The 24,010-nt window shown below is 48.3% G+C and overlaps 1 protein-coding gene across 4 annotated transcripts in view; it reads left to right on the forward strand.

Annotated features, from left to right (window-relative positions):
- Positions 1–1,588: 1,588 nt before the first annotated feature.
- The window catches only part of NXN (nucleoredoxin), a 47,909-nt gene continuing 25,487 nt past the window's right edge, over positions 1,589–24,010 (forward strand). For 2 of the 4 annotated variants that reach the window (XM_039562926.1, XM_039562925.1), the window contains exon 1: positions 1,589–1,948. In XM_039562926.1, the coding sequence (XP_039418860.1) occupies positions 1,631–1,948 (318 nt within the window). In that variant the 5' untranslated portion in view covers positions 1,589–1,630. Of the gene's footprint in view, positions 1,949–17,629; positions 18,055–22,808; positions 22,943–24,010 lie in introns of those variants that run through there. The other 2 variants (XM_019287616.2, XM_019287615.2) reach the window with 2 other exon arrangements.

The raw sequence follows: 24,010 nt of genomic DNA on the forward strand, positions 1-24,010 counted from the left end.
TGTTCACTAAAAGAGGGGACAGACGTATTAACTGCAGCTGTAAATATTATTTTTACAGCAGAATATTTATCTTGCTGCATGGGTTGGTTGAGTTCAGGGTTGCAGACTTAAAAAACAGCTTCCCTGCCCTGAAGAACCCAGATACTTAATTAAGGGAGATAAGGCAGGACAAATGAAAAACAACACAAAACTTCTCTTGCTTTGAACCACCTCTAGGGAGCAGGTCTTGGCAAGAGAAAAGAGAGATTGTAAAGCTGTAATAATAATAATAATGATAATTAATTGTATTTATAAAGCATCCCCTAATGGCTCTCGATGATACACAACGATTTTAAATACAATTGAAAGCAACAACAGTAACAAGAAGCCAAATAAGGAAGGCTTGTAAAAATAAAGGTGTTTATTGCAGTAGATAGTAACATTTAAGTGTCCTGTTTTGGGGCTCTTCTGTAGCATGGACACACGGACATCAGTCGGGAGCAGCTGAGGATCCCACAGTGAATTCTGCAGGCTTGCAGATTGCAGACTTTGATTACAAAGAGCAAATACATTTTACAGCCTGGTTTGCATGTCACTGTCTCTGCCTTATTTCCTTTCTGTATCCCAGCCAGACAGACGGTGTAGCTCAGTGCAGCCCAATTCACGTTTATGTTTCTGGACTGGCTTTCAGGTTTCTCTGCATGCATTTGATAGGGATAAATACTTATTTATGCTCGATTTTGGAAACAAAGAAGGATCCAACTCTTCCTTTGGGAAGGCTGGATCTACCCCCACGGGGCCAGAGGGAAGTCAGAATGGTTTGGGTTGGGAGGGATCTTACGAAAGGAGTCCTGTGAGGAGCGGCTGAGGGAGCTGGGGCTGTTTAGCCTGGAGAAAAGAAGGCTCAGGGGTGACCTTATCACTCTCTACAGGAGGTTGTAGCCAGGTGAGGGTCAGCCTCTTCTTCCAGGCAACAGCGACATGACAAGAGGACAGCCTTAAACTGCACCAGGGGAGCTTTAGGCTGGACATCAGGACAAGATCTTCACAGAAAAGGTGATTGCGCACTGGCATGGGCTGCCCAGGGAGGTGGTGGAGTCACCATCCCTGGAGGTGTTTAAGGAAAGTCTGGATGTGGCATTCAGTGCCATGGTCTGGCTGTCCCGGTGGTGTTTGGTCATGGGTTGGACTCGATGACCTCAAACGTCTTTTCTCATCCTAGCTGGTTCTGTGTGATCCTGTGCGTGTGATCACAGCTCTCCCACGGGCCGGCAGACCTTCCACTGGAGCAGGTTGCTCAGAGCCGCATCCCGCCTGGCCTTGGACGCTCCAGGGATGGGGCACCCACAGCTTCTCCGAGCAAGTTGCGCCAGCGCCTCACCACCCTCCCAGGGACGAATTTCTCCCCAGTAGCCCACCCAACCGCGGGCTGTGTCAGCGTGCAGCCCTTCCCCGCTGCGCTGTCCCTCCGGGCGCCGCTCCGTGCCCGGGCTGCGCCGGCCGCGGCTCTGAGGGGGGGGGGGGGCCGGGCCGGGCCGGGGCGGCGCTGCCCGAGGCGGGGGCGGGCGCGGGGCCGTGCGGCGCGGCAGCGCCCCCTGGCGGGGCGGGGCGGGCGCGGAGCGGAGCGGGCGCGCAGCGGGAGCGGAGCGGGATGGCGGGCGCGCTCACCGACGTGCTGGGAGAGGTGCTGGTGGCCGCCGACGGCGAGGAGGTGGCCGTGTCGGCGCTAGCCGCCCGCGGGGTCTCCCTGGTGGGGCTCTACTTCGGCTGCAGCCTCGGCGGCCCCTGCGCGCAGCTCGGCGCCAGCCTGGCCGCCTTCTACGGGCGCTTCAGGGGGGAGGCGGCGGCGGCCGGCGGGCAGCGCCTCGAGATCGTCTTCGTGTCGGCGGAGCAGGAGCAGCAGCAGTGGCAGGAGGCGGTGCGGGCCATGCCCTGGCTGGCGCTGCCCTTCGCCGACAAGCACCGCAAGGTGAGACCCGCGGCCGCGGCCGGGCGGGGGGCGGCGGGGCGCGCCCCGGGCTTTGTCTGGGGGCCGCGGGGCTCGGCCGGGGCTGGGCGCCTTCCAGAAAGTTCCCGGGGGAGCTAAGGAAGCGGCGGGGAGGTGGCGGCCGCTGTCCCGTGGGGCGACGCCGTCTCGCCCGGCTCCTGCGGGGCCTGGGAGCCGCGGCACCGGGGGAGCCCCTCTGGGCTGGGCGTCGTGGTCTATGCGGGGGCCTCGCCGGGCCCCGCAGAGGAGCGGGGCTGCAGGTGAGGTGTGAGGGGAGCAGCTCCTCCGAGCCCAGACACGGGCACGGCGTCGTTCAGGCGGGCGCCCGAGGAAACCAGACCTTGGCGTGGGCAGCGGACACGGTGCCCGTGGGCTCCTGCGTGGGCTTGGGCACAGAAAGGAGCCGTGGAAGGACACGCGGTGGTTGAGGTGCGAGTGAGCCCGGCTCGGCTGGGAGCTGCTGGTGAAGCTGCCCGGCCAGTCTGTGGGATGGGGTTTGTTCCTCTCGTTCGGTGTGTTCGATACTCTGCAAGTTACAGCCTCTCGTCCGTAGAGTTTAATCTGAAAGATAATGGACAGAAAGCACGCTAAGACCCAGACGGGGCAGGCTGTGAGGAAAAGGCAGGCACAGGCTGAGCCTCCAGTTCCCAATGAGCGCGCAACGCTTAAAAGAAAAAAAAAATCCTCTTTACAAATCTAATCTCTGGAAGCAATTGAGTAAGAATGGAAAAGATGGTGCCCCACAGTGCCATTTCTAAACGTCTTTCTGGTGAGTGGTTGAGGCCGCGGGTGTGGAAGCAGCGTGCAGGCTCTGGCTGGGCTTTGGTTGGGATTGGGATAACGCTGGTACTTGCAGGGCTGGGGGTGGCTGAGCCACCTCAGGCATCCCCTGTGTGTGGACACCGCGAGGCTGTGTTGGGATGAAAGGGATGAGAGGGATGACATCTTCCTGGATGGGTCTCTGAACCCTGCTCTGCCAGCACTCCGCTCTGTTCCTTAGGTAAAGGAATTGTTAAAGGAAAAGTTGGCCGTTGTCTGGCAGTGCCATGTGATATCCCTGCTGCTGAGAAGAGATGTAGTTTTGAAACATGGATTTGGCTTTTTTTATCTTGTTTGCCACTGGCTTTTTGTCACTTAGCCCACAGTTCTGCAAAAACTCACGTATTTAATGCTGTGCACCTGGATAATAGTGCTGCCCAAGGCCCCCAGTTTGCCCCTTTGAAGTCCTGACACTTCTAACTGGGAGCTCGCCCAAGTGGTCGGGATCTGAGCAGTTTCATTAATCAGAGGAGCTGCAACAGAAGCTTCATCCGTCAGAGAAACTACAGTTTAACTCAGGTTTCTTTTAAACCAAACCCTCTTCCTACAGGGATGTGAAAACACTGTGGTTCCAATTAGTAGCTGACCATTTCCCTACAGAACATTTCAGATTATTTAGATGGTGGGACTTCTGCTTGCCATATTTGCTTTAAAAATTCCACTGCAATGTAGTTAAATGGTCGGGAAATCATAGAAGTGGAAGGTGGCATTAATTTTACATGCTGGCCAATGCTCCCATCTATTAGATTGCAAGAAAACATGAAATAAAAAGATTATGGGGTCTTAAACTCTTATTCCAAGAAGCCCTGAGTTAAATTCAGGATTATTTTTGTGTGGAGTGTAAAGTAATTGAAGCTCGTGCTGTATATTTTCAAAACTAAGCAGATGTGATGTGGCTTTGGAGGAAGCTTAATCTACGGATAACAGAGGACCTATTTGTAAGTTGTAAGGGCAATTATGTCAGGATATCAGATTTCTAAACAGGAGATTTATAACCTGTAGCTCAGGCAGTTAGAAGTTTCCTTGTATAATAGGCTGATTTTTTAAATAGTCGGGTTAATGACCTGACTCCCCAGAAAAGCACAAACTTTCTATTTTTCAAAAACATGCCAGCGAGAGCTGGGGATGTCGAGCATATGTTCAGTACCTCACGGGCTTAATTTGTTTTAAAACAAAAGCATTAGAGGAATGTAGGCAGTGCTTTTGAGTTATGGTTCCTTTGCACTAAGGGATACTCCTAAACCCCAGCGAATTACACAGATTTATGGGAAGAAAGGGATATTATGGATGCAGGGTAGAGACAGCGAGAGAAGTGGGAACACTAAGAGCTCTGTCCCTGAGCTCTCAGCTCCCTGTCCTTGCAGGTTACAGGGCTTGTTTGGGAGAAGCTCTCCCCAGCAGGGTTGAGTGTGAGTGATGCCCAGGCTCAAAGACCTCCAGAAGTCCTTTCCAGCCAACACTTCCCGTTATGGCTTGGTTACTTTATCTACTGAAGCCATGAAAGCTTTGAGGAAAGATGATGGCTTCCTATCCTATATAAAAGCATCACTTTTGTTGCTCAGAATTATTGAAAAATATTACTTTTAAGGTCCATCTGTCATTGTGCACATCGTGTACTCTGCATTTTTCTACATCTCTCCTTCTTCCAAACCGTGGGCACCAGACATTGATAGATCTTAAACCCCAGGCTCCTATCTGGGTTTGCAGTAAAATTCCCACAGTCCTAAAAGTAAACTAGCATCTAACTCTGATGATTATTGGGGAAAGTAGTAGGAATTGTCAAAGCAAACAGCCACTCTCCGTTGAATGCCTCGGTAACTCAATAATGCCGGGGTGCAGTTACCAGGGACAACCAGTCCAATTGGAGTAACTTCAGCACACAGCAATTTCTGCCTCCAAACCAGTAATAAAAGAAAGCAGTACAAGTCAGCAAACATCTGGCCGTGGGGAAAGCCTTTGATTAATGAGGAGGATGGCATTATGCCTCCGTCTGAGCCGCAGCCAGACCTATTATTGGGTGGGTTTTTTTGAAGGACAAAACCAGAATGCGCCAAATGAGATTGGAGGCCTTTAACTTGTGGTGCACATCCCTCAGTTAAGTTGTTCAGCCCTGGATTTGGGCATCCAAAGGTAGCTTTTGGTAATTGATTGGTCTTCTGATAACTGATTTGTCTTCTGGTGTGGCTGAGCAGAGCATGGGGGAGAAGATGTTGCTCTGTGTCTTCATTTTGTTTGCGGTTTTGGTTTACCATCGCCCCGTTGTTACCTGTTTGCACGGACATCTGCTCGAGTTCTGGAGGGTTGATTTAATAACAGCTTTAGTCCCTGATTGCTGCTGAGACCCTCAGTAGTGTAAACAGCCCCCATCTGCCTACATGCCCTGATGTCCCCCAGAGCCCACAACGAGGTGTCTCCCTTCCTGCTGTCGGAAGGATCCCAGACTTCTCCTGGTGAGCTCCACACCATCCCTGCTGCAGAGTCCACCTACACTCGGGGTGAATTTGGGTGCTCTTCTAGGCCTTACGGCACACTGGCTGTTGGAGGAGGGCACAGCATGCTGTGCTGCTGTGGGACATCTTGGTCATCTCTGCTAAGAAAAAGATAAATTGTCCACATTCTTCATTGCGTAGCTCTCTCACGTAGTTCCACACAGGAGTGGGAGAAAGGAGACTTGGGGTGCTGGAGGAGAAAAAGCTCTACAGTGAGGGAGCAGCAGTTTATCTTTCGCTGTTGTTTATTTGCCTTTGCTTTTGTTTTTACTTGTTACTTTCTTGGCCCAGTCATCTTCCTCGTTCCTCATTCTTTTTAATCTTGGATTTTCTCCTGACGCTTGCTCGGTGCATCCACACAGCGCCACAGTGGTGTTGGGGCTGTGCTTTGCCTCTCTTGTGTTTTGTGTTTTTCTGCTGTATTTATGCATCTGGTTGAGAGTTGTACAGATTTTTCTTGGGAAGGCTGAGATGCTTCTGTTCTGGATTTAAATAAATGCAGAACATGTTGATTGTTTTTCTGTGATTATTCAGTCAAGTATCTGAAAACAATTTGAGGATCTCCCTTTGCTCACACTGGTAAATTCCATTTGGTTGGGACAGAGTGTTTTCCCTTTTTCTTAAAAGATCATTTATTGTGGGAACCTCTCCTAATAAGACACTGGGTACTAATTTTGTAGGTAGTCTTTGTGCAAGAAATGGTGGGGAGAAGATAGAAATGTCATTAAATTAGACTGTACACAGTATTTTTGTGGAGGAGAAGTCTTCAAACCCTTGATTACAGTTTAAGGTACACCGTGATTTTCAGGGACTTAGAACTTTTCTGTTTGAAATTGCCATCTGCTGAGATCTGGGAGGCAAGTGGTCAGCACAGATGTGGGATTTGTCTTACAGAAGATTTTGTAATTCACTTGAAGCAGCTTTTGAATTTCATCATATAAAAATATCTAAGTAATCACTTTCAGCTGTATTCCTGATTTTATATTTCTGGGGTGGGAATGTATATGAACTCTTTGGCTCGCGGAGCTGTAGATTTGAAAAATATGGTCTTTTCATGACATCAGGCTATTGAGTAAGAAGCAAGGCATTAGCAGCACCAACTGATTCTTTGTTTGCTTTGAAACTCGCTGGTTCTGAAATGTAAGAATGGGAGATGTATGAAGGGAGCAGAGGGAAGCCTGTGTGCTGTTTTTCATTGTGGCATCTTAATCCAGATGTTGAAATGAAAACGTTTGTTTAAAAATGCTCGGTTGACAATTTCGTTTGTTACTCTCAGGTTGCAGGACTGAGCAAAGGAACTTTACTTTGTAAAGTAATCTGTGCATAGTTCTTCTCCAAAAATGCATTCTTTAGAGGCTGAACACGTAACAGCTTTACAAAAGAGAGTGCAGAACAATGGAGTGTTTTTCCCTGTGATTTTGGAGACGTTCAACAGTGAACTCCAATTATGAGTGAGGAGTAAGCTATTCAGTATTTCCACATTGTGCAAATGACATCGAAGCCAAAACATTTTGACTTCTTCTTGTTGTTGTTGATGCCTTTTTTCCAAATGATTTCTATGTGTTTTTTACACAGCTTTGCTGTGTTTTACACCCTCCATACAATTAGCAGTCCTCTCTCATGCCAAGACCCTAATCCTCTGTGAAATCCCCGTAAGCGTCAGTAGACTGCGAGTCTGGGGACTGTGCCCTGGTCCTGCGAGAGTTGCAAAAACATCACTGATGTCCATGGAGGTTGGATTTCCCCCCATATCCAAACTGTTGCCTGCCTGAGCGCTTTCCCTGGGGGAGAATTAATAGTTTAAAAGTCTTGCTGACGTGTTGTCTGCTGTGGTGTTTATTACATCCTTTGGTGGGTAATTGCCCATGTTTTAGGACCTGTTCTGAAAGTCCTTGGGCATCTTTCCATTATCAAATCCTCCTGGCTCCAGGGTGGGGGGACAAGCAGTTTGCTAATCACATGATTGGCTCTTGAACAGGGCTCTACACGTCCCATCCCAAAAACTGACATCAGGTTTGCGTTGCCTTCGCATGGTGGCTTCTTCAAGTGGTTCGGTAACAGTTTGAAATGCAGTAGCTGTCTCCTCATTCACTACTCCAAACAATCTTTTGGTACTGTTGCCCACAGGTATTGCTTAGTACTAGAAAGTTTGGGTGAGATTCATTATGAGTTCATTGCTGACAGGTTTGGGTTTTGGAAGAGTCCAGGATGTTTTAGAGTTTTTTGATCCTTTCTCATGGACAAACTTTTAGTGTTTCAAAGTGGCACGTGGTGGGGTGAGTGTGTGGGACTGGGGTAAGGTTTCACTTCTCCTGAATTGCTTCTGGGTAGAGCTCTCTGTTTTGCATTCCTGTTTTTTTCATCCATGCTCCCAGCATGGAAGTTGGGGCATGGTTTTAATCTAAGTCAAGTCAGAAAATATTGCACTTTTTGGTGACCACACCACGGGGATTCTTGTCCCAACCCTCCTCCCCAACAATCCAGATTCAACACAGTGATTGCCTCCTCCTTATTGCTAGAGTTTGATGTGAAATATAGGGCACTAGGGAAACTAAGAGGGCATGGGAGGCTGTAGTACAGCAGGCTGAACTCTGAATTCAACAAAACAAATTTGAGCAGCGCTTGCCTGAGCATTTGTTTGATGAGAAGCTCATTGGTGTGTGTGGATTGCTTCCTCCTCCTTCCCCTCCCCATTTTTTTATCAGGGAAACAAGTTCCAAGCAAAATATTCCAAAGTGATATTTAATTACTCTTTAAAATGCAACTATTTGTCTTATCAGCCATGTGGATTTCTATTTGCTGCTTTGATTTGACAGTTAGTAGTTTGTAATTTTTGAAAAGCTTACACGCTCCAGGAATCTGTGATTTTTATGCTTTTGAAAGTCGAGATGTTGAATTAACTGCAGCTTTGAACTATTCACAGATAATTTCAGGCCCCCCGCTTTCAGGAAATAACAAGCTGACTCCTGAGCTTTCAGGCTGGGTTAAATACTGAATAATCACGACTTTATAGCTGCATGTGCTCTCTAAACTGGTTCCATGGCACATCACAGCGTAATGCACGATAGGTTTAAAATGTTTTTGTAGACTGATCACTTTGTGCTCGTGCCATCATCTCCAGATAATAATGGTTGGGAAAGGAGGGAGTACTGCCAGCCTGGGAGGGTGCTTGGATTCATTACAGCTTGGGCTTTGGGCACATTAATTCCTCTCTGTTCTTGCGGTGGGAGCCCAGATGGGGGACCTGGGGGTGTTCTGGGGAGAGGGCTTTCTCCAGCACTGCCTTGATGTCCCTCTGCAGAGCAGCTTCCTCTGTGCTGGCTAGAACTGCTGCTTCTCAGCTGATGCTCCGTAGGCAAAAAAAACACAATCAAAGTTAAATCTGTAGGTTGTAAATTAAAGACAGGGTCAATGGAGAAGCTGGGAGTGGGATGAGTTGACAAGTAAGCAGACAGACCTGTTAAATTCTCTCGTGGGAAAGTGAATTGTATGAGTATTTCAGATTACAACATGAGTGCCTTGTCTGATAGCTGATCACATTTTCATCATCTCCGTTTTCCAAGGAAAATGCAGTGTCTTATTGATTTGGCATAGAGTACACACAACTAATGGAAGGGTGGAACTAAAAAGATGCAGGAATGTTTTCTGCATACTCTCACGTCTGTCTTTCAGCACTGTGAACAATTGCAACCAACAATTAATATGTAAAGAATTTGCAGCCTTTATTTAGTGTGAGTGACTGACTGCTCAGTTGCGTCAGGGTGGTAGCTGAGCATCTGCAATCTGATCAAACCCATGCTGGGGCTCAGCAAGTCCCTCTGGCCTCAAAACAAAGGGATGGGAGCCCTCAACAAGGCACAGGGCAGTGTGGGGGTACAGGGTCCCTGCCTGTGTGGGGAGATCCTAAACACCATGAAGAATCTGGTTTGTAAAGGATGCATTCCGAGTGATAGGTGCTGTTCCAGCTGTGGAGACCAGGAATGGTGCACGGGAGGAGAGCAAACCCTCACCACAGCTGAAGGTTTGTGATGAGGAAGGCAGCAGGGATACCCTGGAACAAGGCTTGGCTGCTTCTCCAGGCAGACAAAGCACTGTAGCAGCAGGGTGGTATGAGAAATTAATTGCTGGGTGGTTTTTGCAGCATTGGAATCTGTCCTGCCCAGCCAAGAAGAGAAGCTCCAGGGTCCTCCAGCAACATTTTGTCTGTCTTTGCAACTGTGGCTAAATCCAGCCTGACTTAAAAATATTTTAATGGCTAAAAGGTGCAAAAGTCCCTATTTAAAATGAATTTGCCAAGAGGAATCAGATTTTAATTACGTGTTTGAGGTATAAAAAAATATCTGGTGGCATCCTCAGCTGTGGGCTGAGACCCCAGGGAGTGGGTGGCAACTGGCACGAGGGGTCAGAACCCACCAGGAGGGTTCTCAGCAAGGCTGGGCCTTGACAGCTGAGAAGGGAACATTATTTTACGTTTCAGGGCAAGGATTTAAAAATCTTGGTGAGAATTAAGTAATGTTTGCAGAAGAGAGTATAAGGCGACTGAAACGAATTGCAGCTGGATGAGCGAGCCGGAGAGAGAAATTCTAGTTCTCCCTCGTTCCCAAGAGATTCCCACTGGAGAGATGAAGTCATAGCTATGACTTCATTAGTGTTAGCTCAGGATGCTGACAAATGAGCCCGCTAGATTTGCGTCGGGCCAGCTGACGGGGACACTGCTCTGGCTCTCTCCCTGTGCCCTGACAGTCTCTGCCCTTGCCACGACGGTGGCAGAAGCGAGCGCCGCTTCCGCAGCCAAGCTGATCCAGCTCAGCGTTTGCTTTTGAACTGCCGCCGCTTCATCCTTTGTGCCAGCTCTGAGCTGGCTTTGATAAATCCTGCTGGGCAGAAGGCAGCAGCCCAGGGATGGGCGAGCAGCAGCTCTGCAGTAGCCAAAATGTCTCAGTCAACGCCCGAGCCTGTGCCTGGCATGGGGAGCATTAATGGTGCCCAGAAGTTCGAGCCTGGCTTCCAGAGCAAACAGAGGGGTGTAGGATCTCACCCTCATGACTCTCAGCATTGCTGTAGGAGTCCCTTTTGGAAAAAGTGTGAAATTTATTGTAATACGTGCTGAGGATCTTATGGCGGATCTGAGCTGCTAAATCCTCTAAACCTGAGCCTGCAACTTCATTGACAGGGCCTCTCACTTCACTCAGCTCCAAGCTTATGGTTTCACTGCTCCAATATTTTTCCATACATGGAAGCATTCCTGCCCCAGCCTGGGCTAATCCTGACATGCCACTGCATCTGGATGTTAGCTCATTTCTCGCAGCTGACACTGTGCAAAGGCAGATGTCTGAACTTACTTTTGTTTAAATAGATGTAATTCAGCCAGCAAAAGTCTCGCTCCATAGGTAAGCACGGGGGAAAAAAAGAAAGGAGAAAAGCCTTAAAAAAGGGGTTTTTTTTCCATTTTATGAAGCTCCCAGGGCTGTTGGGTGGATGAATTGGTCGCCAGCAATGCCATACTTTGGAAATGTGTGGTTTAATTTGCAGAGGGGTAACAAACCACGGATTTGTTGTCTCTAAACCCATGTCCTTTCTGTGGCTCTGTCAGTGGAGAGGAGCCCCTACCCATCCCATCAGAGGATGCTCCTGGTCTCTCTGCTCTGCTCTACTGGCTCTTCAAAGTCTCTGGACTGTTTGATGTGTACTTAGCAGCTCAGTGGTGCTGGGGCTGCTGTACTCCTGCAACTGAGCCGAGCGCCTCGGCCATACCAGAGAAAGAGGTGCTTGTGCTGCTGAGCTGCTGCTTGAGCCGGGGGCCTGTTTATAATCCCTTCCTCACCGGGGCGGGCTGTAGGATTTAATTAAATGTCTGTGAGGTGCTCTTCGAGCCTCTGCTGAAAGGCCCTGCGTGAGGGCAGTGCCTTTGAATAAAAGCTAGAGACCTTCCCCACCCGCTGGGAAAGAGTTGGAGCTGAAGCAGTGAGACCCAGGCTGTTGAATCTGAACAGATGTTGGTTCTCCCCCACTTGGATAGTTCAAAAGGATTATTCTGCCTCTCCCAAAATAAAGGAGAAACACAGGGATTTTAGTAGTGTTGCCAGGGATCTCGGCTCCATCCCCTCGTGCTCGCTGCCGGTTAAAAGGTTGCACGCTGGGCTGGAGATGTGTGTGGAGTGTTTTGGTTGTGTTTGCAGTTCAGCATCCACTTGCGTGGCCCTTACTGGGGGTCCCAGTTTGTCCACTCTTTGCTTGGCTGCTGCTGTTGTGTGCAGGAATAAGGCAAGCTGAACTGAGCCAGGATAAAACAGGTTTCAAATGAACCAAGCTGTGTGATGGCGTGGGAAGGAGATGACAATTTCCAGATCTGCTGTTAGATCTGTGAAGCAGATGAAACTTCCTTTGTGTGACTGTTTCAGCCCCTGAGAACCAAGTGAACCAAGATGTCCTCAGCCCCACCGAGGGGACCCCTCTCCCTCTGCCCTTCCAAGTGCAGTTCAGGGTCTGAGCAACAGCAGCACCCTGGTCCTTGTGCACAGTTTTGTGTCTGGTGGGATTTTCAGCATCAGACAGGTCACCAGAGCATTAGAAATGTTCTTCCCCTTCATGTTTTTCTGACAACTGTTCTGTCGCTCTCAGAGCAAATCAAAGGACACCAGGCTACAAATCCTGCCTTGCAAGTACCGCCTGGGTGTTTGGCTTGCAGGATTGCTCCTCTTTTATCAGCTGATATCTGGTGTTTTAAGAGGGCAGGGAGCTGTGCTTATTTGCTTCTGAGAGGCTGATGACTCTACGAGCTGATTTTTTAGGATGCTCCCTTTTTGATTCAGGTTTGTGGCCATAGGACAGAGGTCCCTGTGCTGTCACATTACAGGCTGCTTCTAATGAGCTCTTCCCTGTAATCTCTGCTCGGAAATTTGCAAATAGCTGCGTGCTTAGGGAAATCCTGCTGGCTTCACCCCATGGGCAGGGAAACAGAGGTGAGAGGGGGCTGGGAGCTGGATGAGTGACCAGAGTGGAGCTCTGCCACTGCCATGATTCCCAGGTCCCAGCACTCCAGTCTCCCAGGAAAAGCCCCATCTCACACAGCACGTGAACGTGACCCTGAGATTGCGCTCTACTTCCCTCAGCCATTGCCCCCCGCTGCCACTGTGCCATGTGCTTCCAAAATCGCTTCGTTCCAGGGTTAGAAAAGACCCATTTTTGTGTCCTAAAGCACTGGATTTCACAGACAGAGAAGGGGAAAGGTCTTAATGCCTGCAGCTTGATCTGCTAATCTGAAAGCATGGGAAGTTGTTCCTAGGGAGATTTGCTGCCTGGCTTTCTCAATGCAACTTTGCACAAACAGGGTTTGTTCCTACAATGAGCCGGAGCAGCTGGATGCCTCCCACCAAGATTGCTGATATTTAGGTCTTTGATTTTGGCAGAGACACACAGCAATAAATTAAATGAGTAGGGGAGTTTCAGAGAGTAGTACAGATGGTGGGAAACTGAGGGTAGGGACGATTTAAGTGTTAACGTATGGCACAGCTTCCACTCCTTTCCTTCTTAAAGGAATGGAAAATGATATGGGCTGCTGTTCCAGGGATTCTGCCTCCTCCTTGTCTTCAGAAACCTGCAGACCACCTCTGTTACAGTGTTTTCTTGATGATCAAGAAAGGAGAGTCCTGTGTGTGCTCCTGCCTGTGGCACAGCAATGCCTTTGGTGCCTGTCTTCATCCCAGCCTGATCCTGGTTTGCTGCATACTTGGTTTTCTGCTTTTCTCTCTGGGAAAGGCAACTGTTAAATGAGATTTCTTCTGTCTTTTGCTTTTTTTCCTCATTAGGTCTGACCTGGTTTTGCTTTTGTTAAGCTGTGAGGTTCAAGTGAAACTATTTCATTCCTTTATCCCCCTCTGTCTGCATTAATTCTGTGTCCTGACTGATGGTTTAATTATTGTGCATGACAGGAGCATCCAGGGCCTCGATTGGCAAAAGGTGTTTATTTCTTAGGTGGTGCACAAAGTAGATTTTTGTCACCCTGCTGGCTCCCAGGACGGGTTTTTGCCTAGAGAGGCAGTTTTCAAACCAGTTAATTGCTACGTTGTGAAGCAGAAGGGTAGGTGGCTGTCCCTGCCTTTCCCTGCAGGCACGTCCCTGCCCGCTGTGTGGGACCAGTGGCTCTTCAGATGGAAAGATGGGGATGTGGTAGGCTGGGAGGAGCCTCCTAGGTTGGGAAGAGCTGTTTTGGAGAGGGATGGTGAGTGTGGGAGAAGCAGGTGGATGGAGGGATGGATGGAGGGAGAGAGGCATGAGGACCAGGCTGGAGCAAGGAGTGGTGCCTCACCTGAAGTCACTTTGCTGCAGACAGCCTGGATTTGAATTGCAGGAAGGCTCCAGATTTTATTCTGTTTTAAGAATTAAACTCCCTCTGAGCCCTGCATGTTTTATGTTGTTTTTTGGCTTGGGCTGACCGAGCAGTGGCCTTGTGTTGAGCCACATCCAGATCCTGGTTTGATGTTTGTCCCCACGAGGATTTGCTGCAGGCTTTGCCGCTGAAAAAGTGGAGTCATCTGCATAAACCCCACTAAGTCTCTATGGTAAGAGGCCACCAAATACCACCTCTGTCTGTGGCCGTCCCTCTAATTATGAAAATAATAACCCCAGGCAAAGCTTACAGCCCTGCTGGTGGCTCAGGGTCTGTTGTGCTGGGCCCTGTTCAGAGAACTGCATTTGAAGGAGATGGTCCTTACCCTACAGGTGGTTATATAGGGCTGTGTGTTACCTCCCCCCCAACACCATGGGTGCCTCACCCACAGTGACAGGCCAGGCTTGATGCCTCCTGCCTTGTGGACACACAGGTTTGGGATCTGGAAGGGGAAGTGCAGACTTCCCACACCTCTCTTCTGTCTTCACAGTGCTGCCTTCTCCAGGTTTGAAACTGGAAATGGGATTTATGTCTGGCAGGTGGCTGGGGCAGAATAAGTTCCCTAAAAGTGGTGGCTGCCATCTCTGGCTGAGTGCATCTTCATCTGTTTCCTCCCCTCCTGAGAGCCAGAGCAGGGATTATCCAGAACAAATCCTGTTACCCAGCTGCCTCCTCAGTGAAGGAGTCACAGGACAGGAGCGCCCTGTGGAACATAAATCTGTTAGCAGATGACATCACAGGTGAAGGTTTTTAGGGTTTCTTTGCCAGAAAGTGGCAGTGTTGATTGCCAGGCTTAGTAGTGAAGAATTTGAAGTTGTGAGTCATCCCTCAATTTATGTCTTAAGTATGTAGTGGTAAAGCTTAGGAAAATCTGTGTATGTATAAAGTGTTTCCTCTTAGGGAGCTGAGAACCCCTTAGGTGCAGCAATTACTATTTTACTTAATTGGGATTGAAATACCAAACGATCAGAACATGCCAGCTCGTGTCTGTTTTGGGGAAAACTCAATTGCTCAAGAGAAAGGTCTTTTCATCCTGTCTGGATGAAAATCTATTGAAAAGAAAAATACCTGACATTTTTTGGTCATCTGCTCAAACGTCTGTCGGGGCCCATGGAGGTGGTTCTTGGTGATGAAAATCATTTGTGAGAGGCAGCTCCCAGCAAGGAAAAGGATTCTTTGCTGATTCTCAGACTTGTGGTATTTAGCTTGGCATTTTACTTGTAATTACTCCAGTAATTAGCACAGTTACAGATTTTGTCTTGCCCCTGCTGCTCTGTGTGCACTTCTCACAAGACATTTGCTGGCCTGCCCTGAGGATAAACCTGCCTTGTGCAAAAGCACATGCTGGGGAATCAGGATCCATGTGGATGTTTGCTCTGACCCTTTGCAACTGGTGAGACAGTGCCTGGCCCTGAGCAGCTCCTGCACAAGTCAGTGCTTTCTTTGCCTGTGTCCACCTACAGCTGCTTAGTGACATAAAAGTGAGGGGCAAACAAACTGTGCCTGTGTTTTCCTTCCATTGTTAAATACTTCCAGTCATCCTTGCAGTAGCTGAAAATGCACAGAGCCCACCAGTGATATGTGGGGTGTTGGTGCTGTGATCTCATGGCCAGAGCCATACTGAGAACATGAACCTTGTAAAAAGAAGTTAAACTTCTTCTGTAGCTCAGCAGATTGGACATTGTGTCACAGAGATAGAAAACTCCTGCCTGACATGAGCTTGGGCAAACACTTTTCATGCTATTTTGTGCTTTTTTTCTCCACCATTACTCACAGCATTTGCTTTGTTCAGAGCTTCAAGCTATGTGAACCGGTGTGTAATTGCCCTGGAGGGTACATCATGCTGACACAGAGCTGCCAGACACCTTCTGATTTCAAAGTGCCATTTACTCACACATTTTCAGTGTTTCTTGTTTGTGCTGGTGAAAGCAGCTCCTGACAGAGAAATGGATATTGGTGTGAGCAGCTCCTGCTGCCGTGCTGAGCCTGTTCAGCTCCTCAGGTGAATGACCAGCCTCATTCCAGCTTCCCTGGTAAGAGCCACTGAAGGACACCACAGGGTTCTTTCCCGCTTGCTTAGCTAAATGTTACTAAAGAAAATAAGTTGATAATCAAGTCCAGACCTTTTTGCAGGAGTTGCCATGCTCTGTTCCCACCCTGCTTTCCTTCCCCTCGCAGTGAACAGAGGGCTCCTGATGTGTTGGAAGAGCCTTGTTGGCTCATTGGGGTTCAGAGATCCTGCAGTGACCCTCCAAAGAAAAGAGCAAAATGCCAGTGGTCTGGTTGCTGTCCCTTCACTCTCTAGCAGCCCATCTGAGTCCATTTTCTGCTCAGTTATGAGCTCTTCTTCCTTCTGTTTATGCTCCACTTAACAAAAGATGTTGGAGCCAGATGATTTTTCTGCAGAGGATTTAATTTCATTGGAGAGAAGCAGCAGTTTGTAAAACAGTCCATGGGATTAGTGTCACCTCAGCTCCTACACGATATTCCCACCCCCTTCTTGAGTATGATTTCTTTGAAAGCTGAAATTTGCATTGCTGTTGATGCCCTGCCAGGCACTCCAGCAGGGTTACTTTCCCTTGGATGCAGTTCAAGAAACCATCATTCCTTTTCTCATATTGTTTCTCATCAAAGGAGAGGAGCACCTTCCCTTCACTGCCCTGCTCCCTGCAGCACTGGCTGAAGTAGCCATGGATGTTCTTCAGTCCCACCATACTGGAAATGTGAACTGGAAATTATTTTGGTGGCATGGAAGCTGAAGCATTCATGTCCTGAAGAAAATAGACTTCAGCATTTAAAAATCTGTTCAGAGTACTGGTAGAGGTCTTGATTAAAGCCCATGCATGTCTTTGGGGTATCTTTAATTTTGGGGATGTATCATTTAAGTAGACAGTGTTGGGTGAACTGGTGTGTGTCTGTTTCCTATATATGTCCACCTGATTTACCTGATCTCGCCTTAATCCCCACCTTGCCTTATCGTAATGAAACTACAACAGCTGGGTTGTTGGGGGGAAAACCCCTTTTCCTAGAGAGAATATTGAGGTTCAGTGGATTTTCAGAGAAAATGTACGAGCTTCACTGGCAGGAGAACCGGCCAAGCAAGTCCGCAGTGGATTTGAGATGTTGGCTTTGTGGCTTTTGTCTAGCAGAGCCTGAGCAGCATTTGATGCGTAGACGTTTTCAGACATTTCGCATGGAGAAGGTGTTGGCAGGTCTGTTGTTAACACCCTTGCCTTTAGGCCAAACTATTGAAAATTCAAGTTCAGCTTGAATCTCATTTCAATGGCTTGGAAGGCTGCAATCTGATGGGCTGAAAAAATCTCATCCAACTCCAGCCCTTATTAGGAGCTTAATCTGAAGCGCAGCCAAAGCCCAATAAGGGAGAGGGCAAAAAAAAAAAAAGCAGTAAAATGGAACAAGAAATGTGCATCCAATTTACAGTATTCCTCTGCAACCTTAATTTGTCCCCCTGTATATGTTACGATGCTGTTTCTAATTACAGGATTACATATGGGTTTTTTCCATGGCACCTCTGCCCTTGCTGCTCCTGGAGGGCAGCTGAGGCAGCCCAGTGAAGGATGGGGCTCCATGTGTAGGACTTCAGCCCTTCATGGTGCTGGATTTGGAGGCAGAGGAGTGAGGCAAGTCATGGAAAAAGCGAGGGTAAAGTGTTGGTTGAAGAGACAGGAATGCCTGCTCTGCTGCTGCCGCAGGGCTCGGGATGGTGCTGGGTAAATTGCTTTTCATGCACAACGAGGGACTTGATTTCCCAGGTCCCCAGGGTGAGGGTTGAGTTGCAGAAGTGCTGAGTGCTCCTGCTGCAGATGATCTCATGGGAAGTTGTACGTCAAACATTTAAAATGCCGCTCCGTGCTATTTATTTTTTTAAAAGGGAGCTGGAGGCTGATTCTGGAACTGGATGCCCAGAGCTTCTCTGTAACTCTTTTCTTTGGCTATAAACCGGAGGTGTTGTGAACGTAGTTCTCTAGGATTTTATGAAAATAAATTCAGAATCCTTTGAGAAGAATCCCAGTCTGCAGTGGCAAGACGCCTTCATTTTTGCCTTGGAGCAGCACATGAAAAGTGTGAAGTGAAGAGAGCTGAGTGCTGTGCATGCACAACCAGGAGAAACCCAGAGCTGAGTAATTCCTCTGTTGTTGAGCATCTCTTCTCAGTTCTAACTGCGTCAGGACTGTGTGCACACCTGATATGTGGCCATGCTGTAAAGACCCCTGCAAGTGGACCAGATTAATGCTACAGAAACAGCATATTTCCAGCACATCCTCGCTTGCTCTTCTGGTGCAGTATGGGAGAAATACTGGGAGGGTACAGGCATCGCTCTCCAGCAAACAGTAACAAGGAGGAGGCTGAACAGCTCAGTCCTGAAGATGGTAATTCCTTTGCATTTCTGACGTGTAGCATAAAGTGGGAGGTTTTTGAATCATCCAGGAAGTGTGTAGTTTAGGCTGCTAATGCCAGATGTCTGCTTTTGGCTTATCTGAATGTGGGTTGCGTTTGATTTTTAGGCTGGACCGGTGTTGTGTGTTGGAGCCTCGCTTGCAGAATAACTCCTTGTGTCCATTGAAGAAGGAGGTCGAGGGAGTTATTTTTTTCTGTGGTTTTATGGAACTCTATACCGTTGTCTGTCTCCAAGGAAGATGTGACGCACGATGGCTTTGCAGCTATGCAGCTGATGGAGAGGCACATAACTGTGGATGCTGCCACAGGGATGCTCCAGCAAGAGGGTTGGAGAGCCAAGAGGCAGCCAGCATTCCTCCCCCTGCTTCAGTACCCTTTGGACTTTGTTCCAGCTTATCTCCTTCCTCCCAAAACGCGGATTAGGAGCTGCAAAGCTCTCTGCAGGAGGAGCAGCAGGAAGAGCCCCATGAGAGGTGCTGTCGGGAGGAAGGGCAGCGCTCAGCCCTGCTCCTCCAGGGCTGTGCAAGGGTTTGAGCAGAGCTCGCTTCTATCAGCAGATGTTGTCAGGCGTGCACAGGCAAAACCTTGCTCTAATTCAGTAATTATAAAAATTCCTGGCAGAAGCTGTGTGTGACTCAGCTGCAGAAAAATTACTGAAGGAAAAAAGAGTTTACGGAGTTAGGCTGACTTGAGCACACAAGAAGGGAAGCTGGGGCTTTCTGTAAATCCACTTACTTGTCCAGCCTTAGCCTACCATGTCTTTTCCTGGAGAGAGATGAGACGGGAGAAGCAGAGCAGTGAAAGCCCAGGAGCTCATCCTCCCCTGGCCACAGCTCCCTGAGGCTGATGGAAGAGGACGGATGGAGAGTTCCCTTTCCACTGCCCCGGCAGAGCCAGCACTCAGCCCTGGAGCTGCCGTGGCTCTGGATTGGGAAGGAGGGCAGGGCAGCCCCTTCCCTGCCAGCTCTGAGGACGGGAGGAGGCAGCTGCTGCCTGCTCAGCATTTGCCTTTGCCTTTCCCCTCACTGCACACACTGGCACAGGAATCCGAGGAAACCTCACTGGCAGAGGAATCCATGGAAGCCTCAGACAGGTCTTGACTTATCTGCAAAGGGTGTTTGCAGCTTTGTCTCCTAGGGAAGCTGCCTTTTTTTCCTTTTGTAAACATTGGATTTAGTTTTATTTTTGTTAAAACGCACATAACTAATTTCCCTTGGAATCTTTTGCAGGCGTCTGCTCTCCGTGTGTTTTGGCCTTGCTGCCCAGTGCTGGTTTTGAATCCCAGTCCCAGTGGTGGGAAGTTTTTAGAATGAATGCCAGTTGTATTTTTCTCTTCAATAGAATCACAGTGTCCGCCTGTGGGTTTTAAGCAAATATCCTTGGTTTTATGTTTTGCTTGCAAGTAGCCAGGATCCAAAGGGTGTGTAGGCAACCACAGAGATTCGGCAGGGATGCAGCACTTCCCTTTTGTCAAAAATGACTGCGTTTTTCTTCTTTTTTTTTGTATCCTGGCATGCACCTCCCTGAGCCTGCTGCTGCTGTGCCTGGCTGTTCATCCCCTGCAGCAGGCAGGATCCGTGCCTTTGTATGGGGCTGTGGTGGAGGCACCCAAGGGAGGTGTGTGACAGCCCCAGCAGTGAGTAATTTAAAATCACACCTGGGGAGTGTGGGGTAGGAAACAATCCTGCCTGGTGCCTCTGGGAGTGTGGATGTGTCTTCACTTGCTTGACTTTTCAGTGGCCAGAATGTCTTTGCTTGCACTTGGTGCTAAATTTTCTGCCTCTGTCGGTTCTGCTGTGGTCAGCCCCTCACAGCCACGTGTGTGTGTGTTACACTGGCGCTGTTGTTCAGGTGCTTTTCAGCATTTCCATTACAAAATCTAGTTTCAGTAGCACTGAGTTGTCTGCAAAGTTGCTTTTTTTTTTTTCTTTTTCAATACACCATTCTCTGAGGAACTTCTAAGAACACACAGCTCCCTGGTGTCTCCAGTGCAGCAGTAAAACTGTAGCACTCATCAGCTGTACTTTTTATAGTTCCTTTAGTCGGCAGTTTTCTTAGTTCTTTTCCCTTTGATGTTGGTCACTGTCAGAAAAGAAGTTTGAAGCTTGTTGGATAGGTAATAGCTGATAGATCTTATAAAGTATTAGTAATGAAGTGGGAAGTGAGCAGAAGACTGTGTAGTGGTGGTATCAGCAAGAACACCCAGTGAGAACAGTTGATTTTAGTGTTGGAGAGAGGCAGAATAAACTTCTTTTGCCTGGGATGGGAGAGGGAAGCAGAAATTCTGCAAACAGGTTTGTATCAGCATGAAGCTTCCATAACTGAAGAGCTGTCTATATCCTAGGAGAGTCTTTATTTACTTCTTGGAATCCTGAGTTTTTAGAGCATGTGTTGGCCATGCAAACTCTCAGCTTTGCCATAAATCTGTGTTTTGGCAGTGCTTGTCCAAATGCCATATTATCCAGAAAGGAGTAGATAGGGGATTAGAGCAGAATCCTTTGCTATTTATGGACTCCCTTGGGGAATACATTGTAATACTCTTTTGAATGGGCTAAAAGGTAACCACAACAACCCAAAGCTGCATGTGCTAAATCTTCCCTGTGGCCCTCCTGTAGATCTGCTGGGGGGGATGAAGGGGGGGATATTTCAGCTGCAGATCTGAAACAACCTTGTTCTGGCTTTAATGATCTGTCACCTGCTGACTCCCCGGGATTCAGAACAGAATCTGGGACTCGTGCTTATTTATTTATTTATTTATTTATTTATTTATTTTTACGAACGGGCTGGGTTTGGAGCTTTAAATCTCTCCTTTCCTAAGCAAGCACAGATTTGGAAATCATTCATTTGTTACAATCTGTAGGAGCATCTTTCTTGTAGAAGTTGCTCATCCTTTCCCCTCTGCTCCGGAACTGCCGTAACCAGCGCGGGTCCTGCGTATCCGGGTGTCCCTGTTGGCACAGAAGGAGCAGGCTGGATGCCAGGCTGCCAGATGGAGTCTGGAAATGTTCAGCAAAGCTGCTGGCTCAGGCTGTCCTGATGCCCTTCAGCAAACTGAGCAGCAAGAACTTACCCGAGAAGGGCTTTTCTCGTCCTTTTGAGGTTGTCAGTAATCCAAAGTGCCGCCTATTCTGTGCCCAGAATTTCATCTGTCAGGCTCTAGCTCTGCCCAGTGGAGGGAGGAGCTGCTCAACCCTTGTGGAAAGAGCACAGAAGACCCAATCCAGCTGTGTTAGAGCTACTGTAAAAGGTTCTGTGCAGGTGGACCTCTTCTTTGGCTGCTTCCTGGTCTGACTGGGCACCTGGACCCTCAGACACCCCTTTCTTTGCCCACCACCTACAAAACCACCTGTGTAGTTTATAAGGTGCAGGGCAAATGCCATAAACTTCATAACTTGAAGACAAAGTTTTTCTTTAGGGTTGCAGCCCTACAGACCAGCTGGCTCTGGTTTAGTTTCTCAGGGTTTGGGAATTTCCTGGGCTTGGGTGTTTATCCCAGCTGCCCAGCCCCAGGCAGCCCCTGGGGTATTGTGTTTGCAAGGGGGCCAAGGTGTGTTCCTTCCTCACTCCGTGGTGGAGTAGAGCAGTGCAAAGACTGTGAAATGCAGGTTTCTTTTGCAAAACTTTGCTTTTGGTTTTTATTAGGAGCAGCAGGTTTGTTCTTGGAGAAGGGAGCATCTGCTTCGTGCAGGGCTTAACATGGCCCATTTTTGTGTGTGCTCACAGCAAAAATGTGTGAGCAACAGCAAAAATCAGGAACAAACGGATGGCCAGGGCTGCCTTCTCCTTTATGTGCCTGTTTAATTGAGTAATATGCGTGGCCTTGCCTTTGTGTTTACCTTAGGGTTTGTTATGACATTGAAGATGGATTTTCCCTGGCTCTTGCACACACAGCATGTAAAACCAACACAGCTCAGTACATGATCAGTGTGTGAAGCCTGGTGCAACCTGGGAACTCAGGCTGTACTTGGATGCACCCCATTGACAGCAGCTTTGATGAGCCTAGTGGGTCCCTTCCAGCTCAGGATATTCCATGATTCTGTTCTATCATTCATTGCTCAGTTGCACCTCTCAGACTGGGAAGCTCATCTCTTCTCATGCTTGTAGCCACTTGCACTGCTTGTCAAACACAGGGGCTTGTTTCAGATTGGTTTTTCTGGAAATAGGGACATTTGGGAGAAGAGAGACCTCTGAGGTATCTCTATCTTCAGCTGTGGGCCTGGTGAGTTCTTGGTCGCCATGGGGAGGGAGTGTGTCTGCATCCAGTTTTGCTGTCTTCTTTTAGTACAAAAAAGTTGCCTCCTAATCTTGGGATGATTTTTGTACAGACTTCTTCAGTCCTCAGTTTCTGAGCCCTTAGTTCCTACCTAGAATTGGAGGGGTTTTTTTTCTCCCGTGCATCATAATTCCTGGGAGATTATGTAATTTATCGATGCTGGCTTGTCAGGAGAGACTTGGAATAAAAGGCTTTGTAGAGTGCTGCTTAGCTGGCTGTAAAAACATGAAAGCACCAGGTTTTTAACTGGCTTGCTCACACGGCTTTCCTCTGCAAAGCTTGAGCCAAAACACTCCTCTAGATGAAAGTCCAGGTCAGGCAGAGTTTGTCTGAGAAGGGGTATAACATTGATCTTTGGTTTAGTTTTATTTCTTGTAACCTCTCAGTAAGAGCATGGAATGAGGATAAATTGTTTTCATCTCTCAGCGGTCAAAGATTAAGATGGATGAGGCAGTGGGTTGCCTGGAAGAAGCTGTTAAGTAAGAGCCTGGCTGTGACTTCTCTCTCTTGGATCTTGGATGAAGCTGACTTTGTGCTTCCTGCTTCCCAGGCGCACTTCCCCACGCTCCTCCTTAAATATCCAGCTGGTGAGTGATTGCCTTGAGTTTTCTGAGGTCTTTGAACTAAAATGAATGGGAAGGGCTCTGGGAATGAGGCCTCCCATCAGTCACTTGCCTTTCACCTCTGAGCACAGGGGTTTGAATCAGGTATGGCATTAAATGCACAGGGTTTGTCGTCCCTGAGGTCACATCCTGCTGAGCCTGCCTGAGCTGCTGGGTGTTTGCTGTAGCTGATAAAGTTCCAAAAACCCCAAGAGTTACAGATCTGAGCATCATCCCATTGAGTTTGAGTAAAGAAAGAATGAAGAAGGCTTTGGATAAGAGGCAGCATGGTATTCCTGGGATTTCAGGGTCTTATTTGCCATTCTTTGGGTAAGTTTTCATGGAACAGGAATATATCTCGTCTACATCCCAGATTCAAATGTTCAGGGAGAGGATTCTAGGAAACTCTGACTAACGTTCATCCTGATTTGGGAGGGCACAGGAGAGGTGCATCATCTGTGGGAGCAAAGGCACTCTGCTTGTGGTGGGGACTGTACCACAGTATCATCATGTTTTAGGTATTTAATGAATTCTGGTTTTGTAACTGGAGTCAGTTCATCACCAAGTTGCCTGTGGGGTTGAAAATGTGAGACCCTTTGATAGGGGAAATGAGTGTGTTGGAGCCCCAATATCTTGCACTGATCATGAGAGAAAAAAGCGCTGTTTGATTTAGGGGGGAAGGTGTTGCTGTTTGGCACCTGGGCACAGCATAATTAGGGCTCACTTCCCATGGGAGATGTGAAGCTGCCGTGCTGGGACAGAGCAGGAATGGGGCTGGCTCTGCTCTGCCTCACAGCAGCTCCTGTCCCTGCCCTGGAGCAGCCTTCCCTTGGCAAATCCTCCCTCTCCTCCCTCTCTGGTCAGCATCAGATTGGATTGGTGGTCCCTTGTGTTCAAGGGACCACTTTGTGAGTGTTCAAGTACTGATGGGGAAAGAATGTTGGAGAAATACTCAGCTTTGGGGCTCCCCAAGGTGGTGCAGTAGCTGGAGCTGTTCTGAAGCCCCAAGAGAATTCCCTACAAAACATATGGCTGCTGTTTGCTGCTGCTGGA

This window comes from Corvus cornix, chromosome 19 (genome assembly GCF_000738735.6).
Source record: "Corvus cornix cornix isolate S_Up_H32 chromosome 19, ASM73873v5, whole genome shotgun sequence".
NCBI classification, from domain to species: Eukaryota; Metazoa; Chordata; class Aves; order Passeriformes; family Corvidae; genus Corvus; species Corvus cornix.